Below are 23451 nucleotides of genomic sequence, written 5' to 3' on the forward strand. Positions count from 1 at the left end.
AAAGGGTATCGTCGTACGCCAATTACCATTTTTCTCTTTTATTAGTATAGATTGCCTTATAACAGCTAGGTGTTGATACCAGAAATTCGCTGAAAGATTTCAGTCCCTTTCTTCGCTGTCTCCTAAGCGAGATTGTCCTATTTTCTAGGTGATGGCTGATGATGCCGATGGACCTTTAAACAGCCACATCCACTATTCCATAATAGACGGCAATCAAGGAAATCCATTTACCATCGACCCCGCCCGCGGAGAAGTGAAAGTGACCAAACTTCTAGACCGGGAAACAGTAAGCGAAAACATTTGGCTCCCGTTGTTCACTGATGACAAAATCAGTACCTAGAGGTGCCTCCTAGTCAGACACACCCGCGGGATGGGAAGTGCCCAACGGGTAGAGCCAGCCTCGTCCTTCCCAACTGACAAGCACAGTAGAAGTACTTGAAAACAGCAGTATGAAAATACAGTGAGAGTATGAGAGCTGTGCTTCCTACTTTAAGTTGAGATGACTTGAGGGTATAGTCAGGAGGAAATTAGTGTTGGCTCCAGGGTTTTGAGGCACTTCATGGAGCCAGAAGCTGGGTTTTAAGCAACAGCAAACATTGGAGAAACCACCGGTGCTGAGAGAAGGGCTGCAGAACACACTGGGGATGTGGGCAGCGTTCCCGCGCCTCCCACCACTCGTCCGGGAAAGGGGAGCTGAGCAGGGAGCGGCCCTGGAAAGGAAGCTGCCTTACTGGACTCGGTTTTTTATAGGACGTCATGACGGGAAGATCTCTGGAGTCGTAGGCAGTCCAAGGGTAAAACTGATGGGAGGGGGATGTGGAATGTCCTGAGGTGTTGAAATCGGCAAGCGCTCGGGTGGGACATGCGCCACACGTCTGTCTGCTTCTGGCTGAGAGCAGCGCTGGGAAAGGTTGCCTTTCTTCTCGTGACAGCCTTGGAGATCCATTAGCATTTTTTTCTCATCGTTTGAATTACTTTTCTGTATTAATTTTTGTTAATAGGTCCGTAAGTTTTTCAAGTTTGAACACTTGAAGAGAATGAGTACCTATTCAGGGGGCATCAGAGAATCCAGTCACCATTGGTGTCTTTTTCTGTTGAGCCATTTGGCAGCTACGTTATTGGCAGTGAACTTGCTGTAGGTTGGGGAATTGCCCACTTGCAGGACGTAGCAAATGGCGACGGGCGTTCAGATCTGCCCTTCCCGGTTGTCGGGAGTACATTTCTGATCGAATCCCGTCCTTTGGCCTTGTGAAAATGGACACGCCGTCTCTGTGTCTTGTCCCCGAAAAGATTTCAGGGTACACGCTCACAGTCCAGGCGTCCGATAACGGCAGTCCCCCCAGGGTCAACACGACCACCGTGAACATCGACGTGTCCGACGTCAACGACAACGCGCCGGTCTTCGCCCAGGGGAACTACAGCGTGATTATCCAGGTACCTCGGGCGCTGGGGGCTCATTGCGCGCGGCCCTTTGGAGATGAGCTCTTCACTGGCCTCAGTTATTCCTCTGAAATGCCTTTCTTTCCCAAAGACTGCGCCTCAGAAACAGGAGATGGGTCAAAGGAGAGGGTCTTCTTCGCGACTGACAGATGAGCGTTTTCATGACGAAGCCAAGCTTTTCTCTCCTTTTTGTGCTTTGGTGTTCAAGTTATTCTCACTAGCCTGATTCTTTTTTTTTTTTTAATTTAAATTCTTTATCATTTAAAGTATTACATATGTCTACTTTCCCCCACCATTGACATCTCCCTGGCCACTGCCACCTCCCCCAGCACATGCCCTTACCCCCTACTCTCTGTGTCCATGGATTATGCTTATATGCATGCATACAAGTCCTTTGGTTGATCTCTTACGCTCCCCCTGCCTTCCCTCTATCTAGGCTTGGATGATCTGTTCGATGCTTCTGTCTCTGGTTCTATTTTTGTTCATCTGTTTGTTGTTCATTATATCAGCCTGATTCTTAATCTTAAATTCTGCTGTCCCTCTTTTCCTCCCTCCCCTTCTTGACCTTCCTCGCCCCATCCCCACGCCTCCTCCAAACACCCCTCTTTCCATTCCCCTCCTCTTCCATTTCACCTTATCCCTCCCCCACTCCACAGTGCCCCTCGTCCACTCCCATCCTCCCTCGTTATCCCCCCTTTCCCTTCCTCCTTATCACAGCCCCCCCCCCTTTCTTCTCTCTCTTCCTGTCAAATGGAGGAGCAGTAAGATTTTGCTTTCCATATATTTCATAGTATAGGAAACTTGCCCATGTCTCTTGCTCTAAGGATTTGGTTTTGTTGCCCTAGTCGGTTTGGCTCAGTGGATCGAGCGTCCAGCCTGCGAACCAAAAGGTCCCGGGTTCGATTCCAGTCAAGGGCACGTACCTCGGTTGCCTGGGCCCTGGTCGGGACTCAAGCAGGAGGCAACCAACCGATGTGATTCTCTCACATCGATCTTTCTCTCTGTCTTTCCCTCTTCCACTCTTCCTAAAAATCAGTGGAAAAATATCCTCGGACGAGGATTAACAAACAAACAGAAACAGATTTTGGTTTTGTTGAAAGTTGTGGGTTTATTTGGATTTCGTTTTTCTGTGCAGGAAAATAAGCCTGTGGGCTTCAGTGTGCTGCAGCTGGTGGTGACCGACAAGGATTCTTCTCACAACGGCCCCCCCTTCTTCTTCGCCGTCGAGAGCGGAAACGATGACGGCGCATTCGAGGTGACCCAGCAAGGCGTCCTCCTGACCGCAGCCGCCATCGAGAGGAAAGTGAGAGATCACTACTCACTGCGCGTGAAGGTACTGACGTCTTTCTGCAGGATTCTCTTGTGGGCTCCTGGAGAAGAGCTGCTTCTGTCGTTACCTTCTTGTATATAAACAGCTCGCGTTTCATGAGAAGACAACAAAATGTATAGCGTTGTGGTCTTCGTGTTCCGCCCTGCCTTCATTTTTATTCCATGCATTTCTGGGGCCCGTTTCTTCATTTGGTTACTTTATCATAGACATTGATAAGCGTCTAATGGGGAGAAAAAAAGAACCTAATAATTGGTCATTTTTAAGAACTTAAGCAGTGTAAGTACATTTTTATTACGAAGGTGTGAACAGTGACCTGGACAGTGGTGATTTCTTGTTTTCCTCCTCTCCCAGGTGGCCGATAACGGAAAGCCTCAGTTGTCGTCTCTGACCCACGTGGACGTCATGGTCATCGAGGAGAGCATCTACCCGCCTGCGATCTTGCCCCTGGAGATTTTCATCAGCGCAGTCGGCGAGGAATACGCGGGCGGCGTCATCGGGAAGATTCACGCCACAGACCAGGACGTGTACGACACTTTGACCTACAGCCTCGATCCCCAGATGGACGGCCTGTTCTCCGTTTCCAGCGCGGGGGGCAAGCTGATCGCGCACAAGAAGCTGGACCTGGGGCAGTACCTGCTCAACGTCAGCGTGACCGACGGGAGGTTCACGACGGTGGCTGACATCACGGTGCACGTCCGCCCCGTGACGCAGGAGATGCTGAACCACACCATCGCCATCCGCTTCGCCAACCTCACGCCGGAGGAGTTCGTGGGGGACTACTGGCGCAACGTCCAGCGGGCGCTGAGGAACGTCCTGGGTGTGAGGAGGGGCGACATACAGATCGTGAGCCTGCAGCCTTCGGAGCCCCAGCCCCACCTGGACGTCTTACTTTTCATAGAGAAGCCGGGTGGGGCCCAGGTGTCGTCCAGGCAGCTCCTGCACAAGATCAACGCCTCCGTGGCTGACATCGAGGACCTCGTTGGCGTCAGGATCCTGGACGTGTTCCAGAGGCGCTGTGCGGGGCTGGACTGCCCATGGAGGTTCTGTGACGAGAAGGTGTCTGTGGACGAAAATGTGATGTCCACACACAGCACGGCCAGGCTGAGCTTCGTGACGCCCCGCCACCGCAGGACGGCTGTGTGTCTCTGCAAAGGTAACACCCGTGCATGTGTGCAGATAGGGGGTACGTGCTCTGGCCAATGTGGCTTCGTAGTTAGAGCGTCGGCTCATGCACCGAAGGGTCTCAGATTCAGTACCTGGTCAAGGGCATGTATCTGGGTTAGGGTTCAATCCTGACCCCATTCAAGGTGCATGTAGGAGGCAAACAATTGATGTGTCTCTCTCACATCAGTTTCTCTCTTCTCTCTCTCTCTCTCTCTCTCTCTCTCTCTCTCTCTCTCTCTCTCTCTCTCTCTTCCTCCCTCTTCCCCCATGCTTCCTTCCCTCCCTTCCACTCTAAAAATCAATGGAAAAAATGTCCTCCGGGGAGGTTAACAAAAAGAAGAAACTAGGGGGTACACATGATTTCACATACACTCTTTGAAGGCTGGCACATTAAAGATCATTTTCTTGAAATTCCTATTAATTAGCTCTCCCTTCTCCCCTCTTTTTTTTTTTTTTTAAAGAGGGAAGATGCCCGCTCATCCATCATGGGTGTGAAGACAGTCCGTGCCCCGAGGGATCGGAATGTATCGCTGACCCCAGGGAGGAGACATACACCTGTGTCTGTCCAGGTGGCAAGTTTGGGCAGTGCCCAGGTGAGAGTCCAGTGATTAGGCGTGCTTTTATTTTAAAAAGTCACTTTCCGTGTTCCTAATCATTTTCTTCTTTAATGGGGTGAAACGTATTGTAAATGATGTTTACCATAACATGCCAGACAGAGATGCTACCTTCTTGTTACATGGCAGCTCACCTGAGTGAATAGTGTGGCGTGTTTCCTTCTTTATCATCAGCGCTCGTGTGAGCAGACAGTCCCACGTGGACAGATTCATTGTCCTTTCTCTCTCACATCCTCCCTGTTTAAAAAAGAAATTAAAAAGTACCTTACACAGTCCTCTACCGCTTGCTGTTTCCTGCTTAGCAGTAAGTCATGGGCATCTTTGCAAGTTGCTGTGTGTAAACCTGATGCTTTTTAATAGCTGTCAAGTGTCTCCTGTTGTTCGTTCAAACAGTTTCCTTAGGTGCGGAGATTTAGGTTGTTAAAACGTTTTCTTCTGCTAAAAAAGGAATCCTTCGTGTGCATCCTTACCCATTGGTGCTTCCGTTTCTAAAACTAGGACTATGGTCAAAGACTAAAATACATTTAACATTGTTAAATGTACCATTATGTTAGTTTCGTAAAAAGTTGTACCACTTTCTAGTTCTCCTAGTCCTGTGTGAAGGTCCCATTCCCCATTCTCTTGCCAATGTTAAAGGTTTTCAATTGAAAAATACCCCCTTCTAATGGGCGTGAAATGATTACCTAATTATTTCACTTTGCATTTGCCTGGCTTCTTGTGAGAGGTGTCTTTTCATTTGGTCGTTGCATGTGAGCATTTTTCCTTCTGTGACTGGCCCGTTCGCACTCTTTGCCTAGTTGTCTGGGTTATTTTGTCTGTCTCTTGTATTCACATATGGAGCTGTTTGTGTTGCAGTGTTAACATTATCTGCATTCTGCTGTCTGTATAATATTGATCTTTTTATTTATTTAACAGTATCTTTTTTACTTTGAAATTTAATTTCTGTTGTGTCAGTTGTACATAATTTTACACAACAATTTCCATCTCTGGCGATGGATAGTATTTTCATCATTTTGGAGAATCAGGATTGTTTTATATCTTCTTTCAAAGGTTTCCCAAACCACCTCAAGGATATGCAAATATTTTCCTAACGTGCCTTGTAGTAATTTTACATAGAACATTTTTATAGTTAGTTTTTAAAGTATTTCAGAATTCATTTCTTTTTGATACCATAGTCTCATCTAAAATATATTTTTTATTTTAGTTACGCTATGCTGTTCATTAAGCAACTAGACGTTTCCCATTGAATTTAACTTGATAATGTTCTAATCTTAAATAAAAAACCGGGTCAGTCTCTGGGCGGATGAAATCACATGTTTAAAATATGCCACAGCTTGGTTCTGATTCATTTTTCCTCGCTGTGGTTCACAGGCAGTTCATCTGTGACATTTACCGGAAACAGCTTTGTGAAGTACCGGCTGAAGGAAATTGAAAGCAAGTTGGAGATGAAGCTGACCATGAGGCTCCGGACGTACTCTTCGCACGCGGTCGTGATGTATGCTCGCGGCACCGACTACAGCATCTTGGAGGTTCGTGTCTGTTCCTCAGACTATGGGAGGCTTTAAAAATATTCCACTTGGTATTCAAATTGTCCATTTTTGAAGAAAAAAAAAGTAAAACAATTGAATTCCTCCTATAAATAGTTCATTGATACCTCGTAGGCTTTTGACTGTGGGCTGAAAAGCTCTTTTTGCTGTGCAGTAGCTTGGAGACTTACTTCTGTGGCTTACAAACATTTTTAGGTACATGTGACCGATAACATTTAAACTCGATAAGTGCTATTACATCTTATTGTGAAGTAAGAGCCTACACAAGCTTAAAGTGATCATTATCTTGCCCACCCTTATTATTTTGTTAAGTGTGATTAGCTTTTGTATGCGAAGGAACCGCTGAGCTAAAGCCAGCCCAAAGCTTTTGACTTTTGATATAATTCAGTGCTATTTTGGGTTGTTGTTCAGTTACTAGTTGATGCTTTTTGGATGTGCAGTTCACAACTGAACTCTGTATCCCCAAAGGTCTGCTGTTAGGTGTACAAGGAACACATGAGTGTGGGGTCTGTAATACTTAGACCCAAGGCCTTCCTAAGTTTCTGTCTTCAATTGCCCAGATACCCCTCCTTCAGATGTTTGATCTCATAATCGGAGATTCTATGAGAGTAACGCAAACCGTCCCTGTTTCTGCCGTAGATTCATAACGGAAGACTGCAGTACAAGTTTGACTGCGGGAGCGGCCCTGGCATCGTGTCTGTGCAGAGCATCCAGGTCAACGACGGGCTGTGGCATGCGGTGTCCCTGGAGGTGAACGGCAACTACGCTCGCCTGGTCCTGGACCAGGTCCACACCGCGTCGGGGACGGCCCCGGGGACTCTGAAAACCCTGAACCTGGACAACCACGTGTTCTTCGGTGGCCACATCCGTCAGCAAGGCACGAGGCACGGAAGGAGCCCCCAAGTCGGGAATGGTTTCCGGGGTTGCATGGACTCCATTTATTTGAATGGGCAGGAGCTCCCTTTAAATCACAAGCCCAGAAGCTACGCCCACATTGAAGACTGGGTGGACGTGTCTCCTGGGTGCGTACTGACGGCTACGGAAGATTGTTCCAGTAACCCCTGCCAGAACGGAGGCGTTTGCAACCCCTCACCTGCGGGAGGTAGGCTTCGTGATGTCATCAGCTTTTAAATGTGGTTTCGTTTTTCCTCTATTTGTTTTTAAAATATATGTTTTATTTCAGAGAGGAAGGGAGAGGGAGAGAGAGATAGAAACATCAATGATGAGAGAGAATCATTGATCGGCTGCCTGCAGCATGCCCCCTACTGGGGATTGAGCCCGCAACCCCTGGGCATGTGCCCTTGATCAGAATTGAACCCAGGACCCTTCAGTCCACAGGCTGACACTCTATCCACTGAGTCAAACCAGCTAGGGCTGTTTTTCCTCTTTATTCCAATCCTATGGTCAGGTCTTGCATCAGGGTAGGAATCGCGGCATGTGTGTTATAAACAGGAGAGCAGAGCAAGCAGGCTGACAGGAGCTGTGTCTGCCTGCTGAGCTCCTGCAGTCACGTCTCATTCCGCACCTGGGACCACAGCTAATTCGGAACTCTCCTTCCAAACCCAGACATTGACCCAGCGAGATTTAGAATGGGTACCGCTCAGTTCTCCTTGCGTGCCATGCCCCCTTCATCCGATGGCCCCGCACAGGGGACTGCTGGTCCTGCCACCTGTAGGTGGGAGGACCGCTTTTCCAGAGGTCTGAAGTGCCCCATCCCTGTCTCAAAGCCCTGGCCTACTGGAGGGTCTGGCTTCTGCATCCTAGACCCGTTTGTCCGCTTACCGGTAACAGAGCGCGGTTATGAAAAGGACAGTCGCCGTGCTCAATAAATAGAACTTTGTGTAATGAATAGAGCAGAAATCAAAATAACCCTTTCATTAAGTGGGATTTCAAAAGACTTGGCTTCCTGTTGTTTTCTTTGGAACGAGTCTGCAATCTAGATGCAAAGAGTAGGCCAGGTTATCCCCACAGTAACACTCGGACAGCGTTCCTGTGGTGCTCCCGTCATGTGTCCCAGGAGGCTGTCCTCACTGTGGTCAGGGGTGGGACCAAGAGGTATTTTCTTGAAATCACCGCAGCAGCAGGAGAAGGGAACTGGGAGACCGCACAGTGGCTCCTACAGCTCTGAGCCCAAAGGGCCATATTTCTGTGGCCAAGGCCAGGCATTGGAAGCAGCCCCCACAATTCCCAGCCGTCGCAGCCTTCACAAAGTGAGGGGTCTGGCACTTATCTTTGCTCCTTTATACAAATTCGAAGACCACCTTTCTTAAAATGGTAGTTCATGGTTTTCAAAGTGCTTGTTCACTTACTACTGTCTCATCTAATCCATAAAAGTTCGTGAGCTGCAAATAAATTGTGATGTAGGTACTAAGTGTTGTCAACCCAGTGGCCACCCAGATACAGAACTACCTTTTCCCTGTTCTGGGTGCTTGGCCGAGTCATCTTACATCTTGATGAACGAAAGCTAATGACGAGTTCTCTCTTTCGTTCTTTGTGTTTTGGTTCTACCAAAACACGCAGTGGCTTGTGGATCTCCACAGCGTTTTATCTAGAGGGGATGGGAATGGTCCTAGCTTTTACAGGTCTTAGAGAACTAAATCTTCACCTAAACATAAAAGTAAAAAAAAAAAAATCCCCATGTCCTAAGACTTGTCTTTTGAGTTTTTGAGTGACAGGACGTTTTTGTTCCCTCGTGCTGATGTAGGTTATTACTGCAAATGCAATGCCTTATACGTTGGGACCTATTGTGAGGTGAGCGTCAACCCCTGCTCCTCCAACCCCTGCCTTTATGGCGGTACCTGCCTTGTGGACAATGGAGACTTCGTCTGCCAGTGCAGAGGGTTATACGCTGGGAAGAGGTAGGTGTATGCTTCTTTCTTAGCTTTTATAATTAATTCTGGTATCTAAAAACGTTTGAAAGGTGATCGTGTCCGTAAAACGTCTGCATGCCTTTGTTAACGTTTTCTGCCTGCCTTGCGGTATTCATTGGCGGCAGGAGGATTCGGTTCACGCCTGCTCCTTGTTCCTCAGGTGCCAGCTTAGTCCATACTGCAAGGACGAGCCCTGCAAAAACGGTGGGACCTGCTTCGACAGCTTGGACGGTGCCGTCTGTCAGTGCGACTCAGGTTTCAGGGGAGAAAGGTAACTGCCTTCTTTCATGACTTTGTGTCCAGCTCTCTGTAATGTCACCTGGAGTAGCAGATGCCAATAAACCCTAGTAATTTGGACACTGTTGCTTCAGAATTTGATCGTTCTCATATTAGCTCCTGGTGTAAATTATCTCGTTGCTCTTAATAAAAAACAAAAACAAAAAATGAGCAAATGAATATAATATAATTCTTGGAAAAAACCTACTTCCATACTTTCAAGGTATGTACAAACAAATTATGTGTGGTTTTTTTGCAGGAAGTAAATGTGTGTGGAATGAGTGAGACTATTATGTTTTTTTAAGCAGACACCTGTGGTCTGCTGTCTTTGAGGATGGCGATAATGACATATTCTCATAATATGCTATAACTGCCGCTTGGATAGCATCCAGAAACCTTTTCCAGCATCTAGAAGCCTTTTCCAGCTCTCTCATTATTTTTCGTAATCCTTACCATAATCCTAAGAGGTGATCATTGTTTTCCAGGGAAGAAAAATGAGGCACTGAGGTGCCTATTGTAGACCCGGAAGGAGGTAGATTTTGTTCCAGATGCCATTTCTCCTTAGGCTTCTTATCAGTTCAGTTTTAGGAAATGACTCAATGGATATTCTTCGAAAGTGCCCGTTTAGATGATCCTTGACCATCAGGCCTTAAGTGTGACCTGCATGTAGGAATTCCCACGGGGGTTTGCTCTCATGGAGGTTGTAGTCTTGAATTTTGCTGCTGGTCACATCATCTTAGTTCATATGTTAACTTTCCCAATTCTAACCCATTAATACTTAATATCATGGACAAATATGTCTCAGTAGTCAAAATCCTAATGCCAGGTCGGTGTGGGGGTAGTAAGTAGAAGCATTTTATTAAAGGGGGAAGGGTTTGAGAAGCATCAGGGAAATACGCACAGGTGCAAATGTGAACCATTCCGTAAGGGTGAGGAGCTGTGGGGTGTTCAACAGGGAAAAACACTTTCTAGCTTTTCATGTGTGTGATGGAACTCTCATAATCCCCCATGGGAGGATTTTTCTTAGAAATTTAAGCCTATTAGAACGGTTTACACTACAGCCTACCATGTATCAAAATGCACATTATAAATGTCTGGATCAGAATAGAAACAAACAGCCAATGCATTTGGTTTAGTCACCTGTTGAGTCCTAGCAACATGGCAGTTAAATATTGGCTTGACCTCATGGTTTTCTCCCAAATGCACCAAGTATGACACAAATGATTAATTACTCCCCGGGAGGTTTCTGGTTGTAGTTATCCTTGCGGGATAGTGTGTTTTTGGTCGTTATCTGTTTGATTTTATTTATGTTATTAAGAAGGGATCAGATTAGCCTTTGGTCTCTAAGAGTTCTAGGCCCGCCACGGTCTGACTCACAGGTGAAGGTCGCTCCTCATCCTTGGCTCTCTCGGCAGGTGTCAGAGCGACATTGACGAGTGTGCGGGGAGCCCGTGCCGGAATGGGGCGCTCTGCGAGAACACGCACGGCTCCTACCACTGCAACTGCAGCCGCGAGTTCCGCGGGAGGCACTGCGAGGACGCGGCTCCCAACCAGTACGTGTCCACCCCCTGGAACATCGGGCTGGCCGAAGGCATCGGCATCCTCGTCTTTGTCATCGGCATTTTCTTCCTGGTGCTGGTGTTTGTCCTCTGCCGCAAGATGGTCCGCGGCAAGAAGAAGAAGAAGCACCAGCCGGAACCCGAAGACAAACACTTGGGACCGACCACGGCGTTCATGCCGAGGCCGTATTTCGATGCAAAACTAAATAAAAACATTTACTCAGACACACCCCCCCAGGTGCCCGTCCGCCCCATCTCCTACACGCCAAGCATTCCCAGCGACTCCAGGAACAATCTGGACCGAAACTCCTTCGAAGGCTCTGCCATCCCGGAGCACCCCGAATTCAGCACCTTTAACCCCGAGTCTGTGCACGGACACCGGAAGGCAGTGGCCGTCTGCAGCGTCGCCCCAAACCTGCCGCCCCCGCCCCCGTCCAACTCTCCTTCGGACAGCGACTCCATCCAGAAGCCCAGCTGGGACTTCGACTATGACGGTAGGAACCGCGCTCCCTCTCAGGGAGGTGTCGCCGAGGTGAACCGTGAGATTGCCAGTCCCTCCCAGAGCCTCGGTGCTTCCAGCCCAAATGTGGAGTCCTTGTCCATGCAGACGGGCTCCGTAGACCTTGGAAAGATTTGACCGTCTTTTCCGGGTGCTTTGGGGCCTGGCTGAGCATTGTAGCTCTGACCGTATTTTAATTCAGGAATGGAATCTGGTCATGTTCCAGTTAGTCTGGAAAGATGTCATTCCTGTAATTGATATGGGTCCTCAACTATAATTTGGGGGGGGGGGGGGGGGAGGCCTTATATGATTAAAAAAATTGGGAGGGTATTTGTATGGTAGGATTTTTTTAAACAGGACCAGAAAAAGTGACAATACAGGGTGGGCAAAAGTAGGTATACAGTTCGTAAGGAAAAAGAGTTGCAGGTTATGATTACTACAATAGCTTTATTAACTCAAAAGAGTGTCATTCACAACTGTAAACCTGCTTTTGCTCATCTTTGTATTTATATTCATGGCCTAACATGTATGATGCTTTCATAATAGCTCTATGGCCCTGGCCTGTGTGGCTCAGTTGGTTGGAGTGTCATCCTGTACACCAAGCATGTCCAACTCAAAGGCTAACACGAGCCAAATAAACAAGGTTTCAGTTCACGTGGGCCGCAAAAAAACCAAAGCTTCAATTTTCATAGAAACGTAGGTTTATTTTGATAGAGACATACTGAATACAGAGGGCTGAAATAAATGAGTCATCGTTAACATAAAATAATAGAACACTTTAATAACAATTAATATTTTTCTTGAACATTAACTTACCAGACACTGAATAACTGCACAAATTAATAAGCATAATGCAAATTAACCTATTTTTCTTGTTCTCCGAAAGCTAAATATTTACCGTTGCACACACCAAACAAGTCAGTCCAAGACTAATGACATGGCAATCGGCTGCTAAAATATTCGCTGCTGGTATTAGTGCAGAGAAATGGTGCGCCTGCATGTAAGGCGCGTAAGGGAAATGAATGCAACATGATTATAGTCATCAGTCATTAGCGAACGTTGTAGTTCGTTATTAATAATTATGTTAAAGGATATTGTAAAAATTTAAGTCATGAAATTTTTATTAAAATGTTTCTTACATGCCATTATATTGGCTGGGCCGCAAAAATATTCGTTGTGGGCCGCGAGTTTGACATGCTTGCTGTACACCAAGATTCCCAGCCAGGACACATCCCCAAATTGCGGATTCAGTCCCTGGTTAGGGCATGTATGGGAGGCATCTGATTGATGTTTCTCACACTGATGTTCTCTCTCTCTCTCTCTCTCTCTCTCTCTCTCTCTCTCTCTCTCTCTCTCTTTCTCTTTCTCTCCTCACCCCTTCCTCTCTTTCTCAAATCAATAAAAACTTATCTCTAGGTGAGGATTAAAAAAATGTAAAAAGTTGTATGTCCCATTTTGAAACAAAATTTTAGTTCCCCAGGTTGTCTAATGATATCCAGGGCCAGGTTCATTTCTATTCTGTGCACCTGCAAGGAGTGCTATGGGGTTTTTTGTGGGGTTTTCTGTGTTTTTTTGTTTGTTTTTCAAATGTTTATTTCAAGTGTTCTTTGACTGACTAAGCCTCAGATGGTCTTGGTAATGCTTGCTCCGTGTCAGGCTACAGCCGAGACCAAAACACAGGCCGAGCCCTCATGGAGCCTCCTGTCTGTCGTTTCTTCCTTGTAGCTAAAGTGGTGGATCTTGACCCCTGCCTCTCCAAGAAACCTCTGGAGGAAAAGCCGTCCCTCCCGTACAGTGCCCGGGAGAGCCTGTCTGAAGTGCAGTCCCTCAGCTCCTTCCAGTCGGAGTCCTGTGATGACAACGGTGAGTGAGTCAGCAGCCCTGGAGCCGCTGCTCGCTTGCTTGTTCCTCGCGCTGATCGCGTGGTGTGATGTGTATCTCGGATGCACCCAGGGCCCTTGTTAGATCTCAGAGTGTGTCCATGTTTCACCGTGGGCCACTGTTCACGCCCAGTATATACATGCATGCGCATCTGCTGGGGAAGATATTAAAAATGTTGGTAGCGGATTGGTGTTTGAACTGTGGCAACTTCCCAGTAATAGGGCAGAAAGTAGAATGAATGGAAAGATAATGTTTACCTTGGTGGCCAACCTTGTATTGACTTTTCCACACCAGAAAATGTTAGAAGTTCTGTGGATTTTTTCAAAGCCCTAAGAGCAACTTTCTTGAGCATCACTCCCTCCCTCCTTCACCCCTCCCCTCTCCCACGCCCCTAAGAGGAGACTGGGCGGTCTGCAGTGTGACCTTCAGTAGCACCTTCGGTATTACAAGGTTTTATTTGTTTCTTCCTCACCCCCTGCGGCCCCAGCTCGCATGTGGATCAGAGCGTACTGACTGAGAGCACAGTGTAAGAGATTGCTAGTAAGTTTGCTTACCTTTCTAATGAAGACAGTTTGACAGCGGGTTCTGTGATGCCAGTCACGTGTATCTGGTTTCCGTAGGGTAAATTGCATGGATAACCAGCTTCGCCGTAATAACACACATACCAGTCGAGAAAATTGTCAGTATTTCACTAAACACAATAAAGTGAGTTTTTAGTGGAAATTTTCAAATCCCAGCATTAGTAAAGTTTACTGTAATTTTTTGGGGGGCATAAAAATGTAATGTGTTGAAACATTTCAAATATTTTATTGGTGGAAAGAAGTAATCCACTAATAATTATTTGTTACTAAATCTGGAGTAATAGATTGCAAACTAAACTTTTCCAAACTAACGATGACCTTAAGTATGTTCCATTCTTTTCTGACTTCAAGCATGCTATATATGATATGAAAGTGTACCTGTGTTTATTATTGTAATGCAGTATATGAGCATAGCTTTGTTGATTATGCCAACTACAACAAATTAGAATTATTTTTTCATTACACTTAATTCTAAAATGTTACATTTGTCAGTCTATGTAATAATTTATATTTTGATCCCTAAATGCTTTTTATAAATACATTTCAGAATTTTCTTTTTTTTCCTAATTATTTTTCTTAAAACATTCTTTTTAAAAAACTCCTAAATACTTTAAATAAATTATGGTCAAATTAGTTATAAAAATTAATTTTAGATAATGCAATGTGAGGGGGAAAAAAGAAATATGTCCAGGGGTTTATATTTTAATCTTCATCATCATTATCAATTGTGAAGTTAAGTCTGTATTAAGAGTCTGTACTTAAATTATAGTTTTAGTTTTCTAAGGCTATTGTAACAGATTACCATAAGCATAGTGGCTGAAAACAAGATAAATGTATCTTATGGTTCTGAGGTTTGGAAGTCTAACATTAGTCTCCGTAGGCTAAACCAGCAGTCGCCAACCCGTGGTCCGTGAGGTCCGAAAGGTTGGCGACCACCAGTTTAAGGAAACCTTCGGAGCAGGGGTTGCCAACCGGTGGTCCGAGGACCACTGGAGGTCCGAAAGGTTGGCGACCGCTGCACTAAACGGTGTCAGCAGGGCTGTTTTCATTTCTGGTTTCTAGAGGCTGCCTGCCTGGCTTTCTCCCTTCATCTCCGTCTCGATGGCCATTCTTCTGTGGTCACTGCCCCCTCCAAGCACAGCTGGAAAAAGCTCTCCCCTTTAAGGACCCTTGTGGTAACATTGGGCTCACCCAGATAATTCAGGAAAATCTCCCCACCTCCAGCTCTTTAACATGATCGAATCAGCAAAGTCTCTCTCGCCGGGGATGGCAACAGTTATGGTTCCCAGGGTCAGGGTGCGGACATCTCTGAGAGCATCCTTCTCCCTATGCATGCTCACTCCCTTATCTTTGCGTAAACACTTTAAAACAATTGGATACACAGATGACAAGGAATTTACACAGGAAACAGCCAGGCAGGCCGTCTGCATTTTTCTGCTGGGAGTACACAGACCCGAGACAAGGCACCCCCCTCCCCTTTTTGGTATTTGTATTGCATATTTTACCTTATTATGTAGCTCTTTAAATTTCTTTTTCCTGGAACAATGTGTGAGTTCATTACATGGACTCTGAAAATTGTCTAAATTGTCTTAGCAAGTATTTTACTCTTTGAATGTGAAGTCTTTTTCCCGGGAGATGTTAAAATAAGGACTGCTTTATCATGATTAGATCCATAATTGTAATTGTGAAAAAATTGACAGCTACATTTTTTCCCTAAATTACGATATGACGTGGTTATTACTCTGTTTCTCTGACAAATATATAATAATGACAAATATATAGCTCGATTAGAAAAATCTCTGAGATACAGAACTAACAGGAAGAGTGCAGGAGTCATGCATCACCTTAACATTGTGTTAAAGTGTTCGCTTCACATTTTTAAATTTCGAGGTAGAAATTACGTAAAGAAATCCTGTTGAACGCACTGTATTCTCAGGAGCTGAAGATCTCCCTAACTTTTCCTCCCTTTGTCCCTTTTTACAAGCTTCCGAAGTGACTGTAATACACCTTGTCAGCACCGGGGCTGGCACGGTGACGAACGAAGGTACAGCCGTCATGCGTGTGCTTGCGTTTGTGTTACAGTGGCTGTCGCTAGTGTCGTGTGCTTCGGCCTCTCGCAGGGTTAGGAATAGCCATGTGTGGTTCTGAGGGGGCTGCGGACTTTTATTTTGTGCAGGTGTACATAGTCACAGTCCAGATCCATGGCAGAGAGATGTTTATGTTGTGCGTTTCCATTTCCTTTTGTCACTCATAGTGAACTTCACAATCTCAGAAGTAACTCAGGGGATCCTGACAGCGTTGCCTTTATATGGCAAGAAGTTTAGAAGTAATTCTATCTAAATAGATTTTTAATATAAAAAAGTTATATTCATATGAATAAAAATAACACACCGCGTTTACAGTTTCCTATAGCTGGCTCTTCACTTTCGGATTTTCCCCATATATGAGCCAGGGAAATGGTTGAACATGGCAGAAGGTCGATTTTCATATATTTGTCCAAAATTTTCATAAGAAAGGGCACTGACCACCTCCCTGAAAATTATTGTAAGTTAAATTAGCCCTTTCTTAGTGTACTGAAGATTGAGTAATCATGCAAATTGCACGCTAGTTTTTAGTTTTTAGATGATAAATTGGATCGCCTGGAGGGCTTGTTAAAAGCCAGCTGAGTGGCTGGGTCCCAGCACCAGAGTTTCTGATTGAATGGGTCTAGGTTGGCCCTAAGAATTTTCGTTTCTAACAAGTTCCCCGTCAATTCTGATGTTACTGGTCTGGGGGGTCATACTTTGAGAGCCAGGGGCATAGACCACCCAGAGCACACAAAGCTTAGAGACCTGAACTGCTGGGACACGTATGATGTCAGGATTGAGGGAGAGGAAGGATGGTGGTGTGCCGCATTTGATGCGGGGGGAGGGGGATGGGGAGTGGGAGGGTAGAGGGGTGGGGGGGGTGGGGGGTTGGGGGCGAGAGGTCTCAGTGTTGCCCGTCCCAGTTACTGATGAGGTGGGCGCTTATTTTCCTGAGAAGTACCGTGCTTTCGTTTGGTGAACCAGCAAGTAATCTGTATTTTGTCCTGGTGAATTTTAGTTTTAACATGATAGGATTCTAATATTTTTAATATTGATAGCGTTTAAAGAAACAGAAGGGAAACAGTTATTTCACTGCAACCTCCTTTGTTAAATAATTTGAGGGGGGGCATATTGATTTTAAAATTGAAAACTAGCTTACATTTTAAGAATTATCGAGTGCCCATTTATTAACAAAGGCTGTCAATCCTCTTTTTAAAAAGCAATGATTGCATTTTTACCAGACTTTTGAAAATATTCTATAGATGCATGTTAACTAAATGGTGGCTTATTCATTTTTTAGAGCCACCAGTTTTCTTCAGTTCTTGATTTAAATGCCTGGAAGAGAACCATCAATCAAATCTTATTTGTTCCAAATTACTTTATTACATGGGTTTTTAAGAACATTGTGGAAGGCATAGAAAGCATTTAGAAAATCACTAAAGTAACCACACTTCTCCCATGATTACAACTTTCGCAATAACAAGACTCAAGATGATAGCTGCCAGTGAGAGCTTGACCTGCCTTATCTTACTTAATCCTCGTAATAACTCTAAGGGATTTCCACCCTCGTTTCAAAGACGAGAGCCTGGAGCTTAGCCGGGCCAGCACCTGCCCTGGGCCTGGGATTTGCATCTGCCTTCTCTCGCTCCTGCTGGGGTTCTGGGTATAAATGAGTGTGCAAAGCGTGAGCGTAATTACAATGTGGGTGCCGTGAGCAGTAAGTGTAGCTAATGGGCCTCCAGGGAAAGGTGAACAATGTAAATATCAAATCATACTCGAAGGGGAGGTGGGGTGGAGAGATTTACTTTTAATTACTTGTAAGTATCTAAGTTCCTTCTTGAATATCTCTGACCTTCATGAACATTTGAAGGCTATACTGTTCTTATTAAGTATGTCTTATGTAGCTTTAGATGTATTGGGGTTATCACCTAAGTAACCTGATGCTACCTGGTATTAGACAAAGCGATTCCATCATGTTTCTCAGTACCATGAAGCTGTAATTTCAGTTTTTAAATCAATTGACATTTTATTACAGACTATATACTTTATTTTAACTTTTCCTAACAAAATCGTGTGCTTTCAGGTTTAGATTGCCGAAACAAGAAAAAGAAAGTAAAATAATGTTTGAGCTTTCCGACAAAGTCGCCAGGTCATCATCATCGATCATCTTTTTTTGCTCCATTCTCATGTCCCGTTATATTTGTGCTACATAAATGTCTCAGCCCTTTGGAATTTTCATAGCTAATGGCTGACAGGCAGGGTCCATGGCTGACTGGGCCTTTATGAACAGTTTGCGTTGTATCATGTACTTGTCTTGATTGCCTTTTCAGCCGTCTTTCGGTTTTAATTATGAATGTTTTCTTTTCTCTCTACTCTGCCACCAAAAGAGTCTTTGGCTGCTCCTGACCTGGGCAAATCAAGAGGTGACTTATGCATGCCAGTTGTTGATTGATATGCACTAAAAATTGGCAAAGATCGGGCCCCAGTGCTGACTTGCTTCCCTCGTTCGCTCGGTGGATGCGCAGTAACCAAGTCCCTCCTTATTTGCGCCCTGCATTCTAAACGCCCTCCGCTCGCCTTTCCCTCTCAGCCATAGGATTTCACAATCCTAAGGGAGAAAAAAAACTATCCGCACATTGGGAGGGTTTAAAAAAAAAACACAAAAAACTATTATACTTTTATATTCTCTAGAGTGATCTGTAGACTTTTAACAAATAACAAATTGATGTGGTCTATCAAAAATGTGTTATGTTTCAGCGTTTGCATTGTGCTTGATTTGGAAGCATGCTTTGATACACACCTGTATTAATATACTTCATTGTGTTTTTTAGGGCTAATGAAAAATAGTATAACTTTTTATATTAAACTTACTACATTACCATTATTATATAGGAAATTTTTAAAATGTTAGCATGTTAAAGATTACTTTTGCTATTTTAAAGAGTTGCATTAAAGAGTATTTTTCAATGACAAGTAGTTAGTGCAGATCAGGTGACATTTGATACTTGACATGGAGACCTCTTTGAAAGGACAAAACTTCCTCCCTGTGTCCTGAGCTGAGCGAACCCCCCTCTTCACATGGGTAGCTGAAGGACGGGGGTCCTTGGGGGAAGGTGCATGTCTTAGATGCTAGCACACGGCTTCTGTGCAACCTCTGTTTCCTGGAGTGGAAGGCACTTGCCTAAAATGAAGCCCACATTTTAGGAAGTGAGCCCGGTTCTGAGAGGCTCTCAGAACTGGGCTGGGGTTGGGGGATGTCTTCAGAGCAAAGCCGGGGTCTCCAGAGGATGCGCCTGCCTGCGCGTGTGTGAGGCGTGGCGCCTCTGCCGCGCGCGGGACGCTCTGCGCGCTTTCCCCGCGGCCCGGTCTCGGGAGAAAGCACGCTGACACCTGCCGTTTTGTCTCCCGCCCAGGCTACCACTGGGACACATCGGACTGGATGCCCCCCGTCCCGCTGCCGGACATCCAGGAATTCCCCAATTACGAGGTGATCGACGAGCAGACGCCCCTGTACGCGGCAGATCCCAATGCCATCGACACGGACTATTACCCCGGAGGCTACGACCTCGAGAGCGATTTCCCGCCCCCGCCCGAGGACTTCCCGGCGCCCGACGAGCTGCCCCCGCTGCCGCCCGAGTTCAGCGACCAGTTCGAGTCCATACACCCTCCTCGGGACATGCCCGCCACGGGCAGCGCGGGCGCGTCCTCCCGAAACCGGCAGCGGTTCCACTTGAACCAGTACCTGCCCCATTTCTACCCCGTCGACCTGTCGGAACCTCAGAAAGCCGGCGCTGGCGAGAGCCTCCCGTGCCGGGAGCCCTACGCCCCGTACCCGCCCGGGTACCCCCGGAACTGTGACGCCCCCCCCGCCGAGCACGTGCCCCTGGCCGTGTACGCCTCCACGGCCTCCTGCTCCGACGTGTCCGCGTGCTGCGAAGTGGAGTCCGAGGTCCTGATGAGTGACTATGAGAGCGGCGACGACGGCCACTTCGAAGAGGTGACGGTCCCTCCACTCGATGCGCAGCAGCAGCAGCACACGCAGGTCTGACACCCCGACTCCCCCCGAAGTGCCTGGACTTGAGGGAACCTCGAGGTTCTATGAATGGCCCGCAATGTTCTCTGCAGCGGCGGGTGCGCGCTGGCTGCGGGGGGCTGCACCGCCCCCGCCTCCCCGGTTAGCCATTTCCAGTGTCCTCACCTACTGTACCGCGAGCAGGTGTCGTCGGCTGTGCCACGTCCCAGCAGTTGCTTTGTATTTGCGTTTTGTCTGTGTTAACGCTAATGAAACGGAAACCTGTCCTGCCATCTTGTTAGCATGATTCATGTATTTATATAGATTTGATTATTTTAAATTTCCTGTCTCCCCTACTCCCCCCCCCTTTTTTTTGTAAATGTTATGTACAGATTTAATTTTTCATAGTTTTAACTCGATTTTTTTTTCTCCCCAAGACATTTTGTGGGGTTGGTTTGTGTTGTTTTTACCCGATTTGGGTGGTGTTAGTGTCATTGCCTAGCACCCTGATCGTTTCCTATAACCAGGGTTTCACGCTATGTCCTTTTCCACAGAAGTTTGACATTTCATTCATACATTTCAGTGTAGTCATGCATTTCTAGGTGTACATAGGATGAGGAAAAGGTCTGATCCATGCCATGTCTTAAATGGGTTGCTGTATTTTAGAATTATCAAACATTTTTCATTATTGGAAAGTGTAAGGGGACCTTCTGCATACCTGTTTAGAACCAAAACCATCATGACACAGTTTTTATAGTGTCTGTATATTTGTGATGCAACGGTCTTGTAAAGGTTTTTACTGAAAACTACCATTAGCCAGTCTTTCTTACTGACAATAAATTATTAATAAAATATTTTAGCTTTACTGCCTGTTTTTCTTTCACATTTATACTCCTGGTCAGGATTTAGTTAATGAGTTGAGAAGGATGGATGGATGGGTGGATGAATGGAAGAATGGATGTAGAAATAGCTTTGTGTGGCTTAAAAGTGAAGTCTCTTTCCAGTTGCCAAAACTAGGCGATATTTACAGATCTAACCACTAGGTGGCAGTATATGGCTACGTGATACTGCTCAGAATTCTGGGTATAAAGGTAAACAGCACTCTTACAAATATTTTCTAACTAAAACCTCAAGAAAGTTTTCCTTTACATATTTTTATCTTATTACTATTTATTGGCCATAATTTAAATGCTTTTATGGTTTTCGCCTATGACATATAAAAAGCAAAGTCTTTTTATATAAGCATTTTATCTTTCTGTGGTCCAGGAACTCATTCTACTTTTCTGTGATTTATTGTGAAATCCAGAAGCTATTTTCCATGAGTATTTATACCGACAGATCCATCCATCCATCTGGCAAATATTTTTTCGGTGTCTATTACGTGCCAACCACTGTGATATGAATTAGAAAGAAACAAGTATTCTGAGAACTTTGGAAATATATTTTTTCCCTTTTTGTAAATGTTTGCTTTATTTGATCAAATTATATATATTTTATCAAATTGCATACATAAACTATATATATGTAGTTTAAACATCAAAGAGAGATAGATATGTCTAACAAAAAACCCCCAGCAAATTTATGCACTCTAATCACAGCTCTTTAAGCTGTTTTCTCATTTTTTTCTTTTCACATTTTTAAGTGTATATATTGTTTATTTCTTGAGTCACTCGTTTTAGGAATTGTCTGTTGACTTAGCATGATGTTAGAAAGAACTAGGAAAACTTACATTACTCTTGTTATTAGTTATAGCATAATTTTTGGATTCATTCTTATATAGTGTTTTCAATGTTTTAGTGATGTAAATATTCCTGCTGAGCTAAGTAGTATATGATGTTTATTTCCATTTTCTTAGCAATTTTTTCTTGAACAGTTGCCTTAATCTTTCTCCTACTTATGTTGTAAAAATGTGGGACCATTTCATTCATGTATTCACATACTATTTTTAGGTCACCTACCATGTCCTATTTATCCTACATGAGCAGACAGAAATTCCCCACCTTGGATTTTGCATGGCGGGGGTGGGTAGCAGAAGGAGATGGCCTCTAAGTAAAATTTGTAGCAGTGTATGGAGGGATGACTACTAAAGAGAAAAATTGGTACTTGGGAAGGAATGTGTGTGATGGACGTGGGGGCGGGGTTGGGAGATTAAAATTTTGAGACGGCAGAAGGCCTCAATGGCAAGCTGGCATTTGGATAAAATCCTTAAGTTGATAAGGGAGAATTCCATGTGACTCTGGGAAGTGAGCATCCCTAGCAGAGAAATGGTATAAAGGCCCTGAGGTTGGAAAGTAGGAGAAAAGAGGGGAGACAAGTGTGGCCTCGCATGGATTTGTAAAATGCCTCTAAATACCTGGTTAAGCTATTAGAAACCCTCTGCTGATATCTATAGATCTTTTTGAAGAGACTCCGTTTCTCCAGGGGAGGGACCTTCCTTTTCCGGTTTGGGAAATGTTGCCTTATTTTCAAGTTGGACGGGTCAGAACACTCAGTCCCCCAGCTCTCAGTTCCGTGACTTTTGTGCTCCCTCCTCTTTCCCAGCCCGTAGGTCTGCTCAGGTCCGAGCTGAGAATCTGGGGTCGAACTTGTGTCCTGAAGCAGGCAGATGCCTGGCGCTCACCCCAATGGTCCCCCTTTCCAGTGTCTCCCCTGCAGGCTCCCAGGTCTGCCTCCTCCTCTGCAGATGCTATGGTGTGGAGCGCAGAACGATCTGCTGTTAGAGTGAACAGCAATCTCCTCTTTGCCTAGAAAATGACGCTGTGGAACCTTTCCCCCCTTTCCCTGTTCTGGATTTTCAAGAGGAGAAATTGGGCAGAAATATGATACCCCTTTTTATGCAAGTTCTAGAGCAGTGGTTCTCAACCTTTCTAATGCCGCGACCCTTTGATACAGTTCCTCATGTTGTGGTGACCCCCAACTATAAAATTATTTTTGTTGCTACTTCATAACTGTAATGTTGCTGCTGTTATGAATCGCAATGTAAATATCTGATATGCAGGATGTATTTTCATTGTTACAACTTGAACATAATTAAAGCATAGTGATTAATCACAAAAACAATATGTAATTATATATGTGTTTTCCGATGGTCTTAGGCGACCCCTATGAAAGGGTCATTCGACCCCAAAGGGGTCGCGACCCACAGGTTGAGAACCGCTGCTCTAGAGGAGGCTGTAGAAATCAGTGCTTTGGGTGGCCAGCATGACCTGCCATAGAGGTGTTGCCTACGGTTACTTACTGGTCATTGAAACAGATCAGTGGCCGGGTGATCAGCAGGGATTGGGAGAGGCTTTGCATACGTGAGTTCTTTTCCTTGTAACGTCAAAGAAGTGTAGGGACCATCGTCCCGGGAAGGAGGAAGGTGGGCCCTGAATGTGCACCAGGCCCCCGCACCCAGAGCCTCCTATTTCAGCAGAGCTTTCAAGGGCTGGAGTTGAGTAACTTGAAGATGGTAACAACATGATCCAGCGAATACAGAGCTGCTTACGAAAGTCAGTGGCAAATTAAGACAAGAACATACTGACCACTCCTCTCATGTAACCTATTTGTGTGCGTGAAACAAGGGGCTCTGGCTGTACTCATTCATCTAACCACCTTTCATCGAACTTATAC

The 23451-nt window shown here is 45.3% G+C and overlaps 1 protein-coding gene across 6 annotated transcripts in view; it reads left to right on the top strand.

Annotated features, from left to right (window-relative positions):
* Nucleotides 1-20704, top strand: part of FAT1 (FAT atypical cadherin 1) — a 121658-nt gene extending 100954 nt beyond the window's left edge. For 3 of the 6 annotated variants that reach the window (XM_059685610.1, XM_059685615.1, XM_059685613.1), the window contains exons 16-29: nt 149-286; nt 1291-1434; nt 2576-2773; nt 3122-3923; nt 4396-4527; nt 5920-6077; nt 6735-7197; nt 8800-8953; nt 9126-9236; nt 10657-11294; nt 13025-13162; nt 15746-15805; nt 18215-18250; nt 19241-20704. In XM_059685610.1, coding sequence (XP_059541593.1) covers nt 149-286; nt 1291-1434; nt 2576-2773; nt 3122-3923; nt 4396-4527; nt 5920-6077; nt 6735-7197; nt 8800-8953; nt 9126-9236; nt 10657-11294; nt 13025-13162; nt 15746-15805; nt 18215-18250; nt 19241-19875 — 3807 coding nt within the window. In that variant the 3' untranslated portion in view covers nt 19876-20704. Of the gene's footprint in view, nt 1-148; nt 287-1290; nt 1435-2575; nt 2774-3121; nt 3924-4395; nt 4528-5919; nt 6078-6734; nt 7198-8799; nt 8954-9125; nt 9237-10656; nt 11295-13024; nt 13163-13667; nt 13712-15745; nt 15806-18214; nt 18251-19240 lie in introns of those variants that run through there. The other 3 variants (XM_059685611.1, XM_059685612.1, XM_059685616.1) reach the window with 3 other exon arrangements.
* Nucleotides 20705-23451: the final 2747 nt, after the last annotated feature.

This window comes from Myotis daubentonii, chromosome 2 (genome assembly GCF_963259705.1).
Source record: "Myotis daubentonii chromosome 2, mMyoDau2.1, whole genome shotgun sequence".
In the NCBI taxonomy this organism is placed as follows: Eukaryota; Metazoa; Chordata; class Mammalia; order Chiroptera; family Vespertilionidae; genus Myotis; species Myotis daubentonii.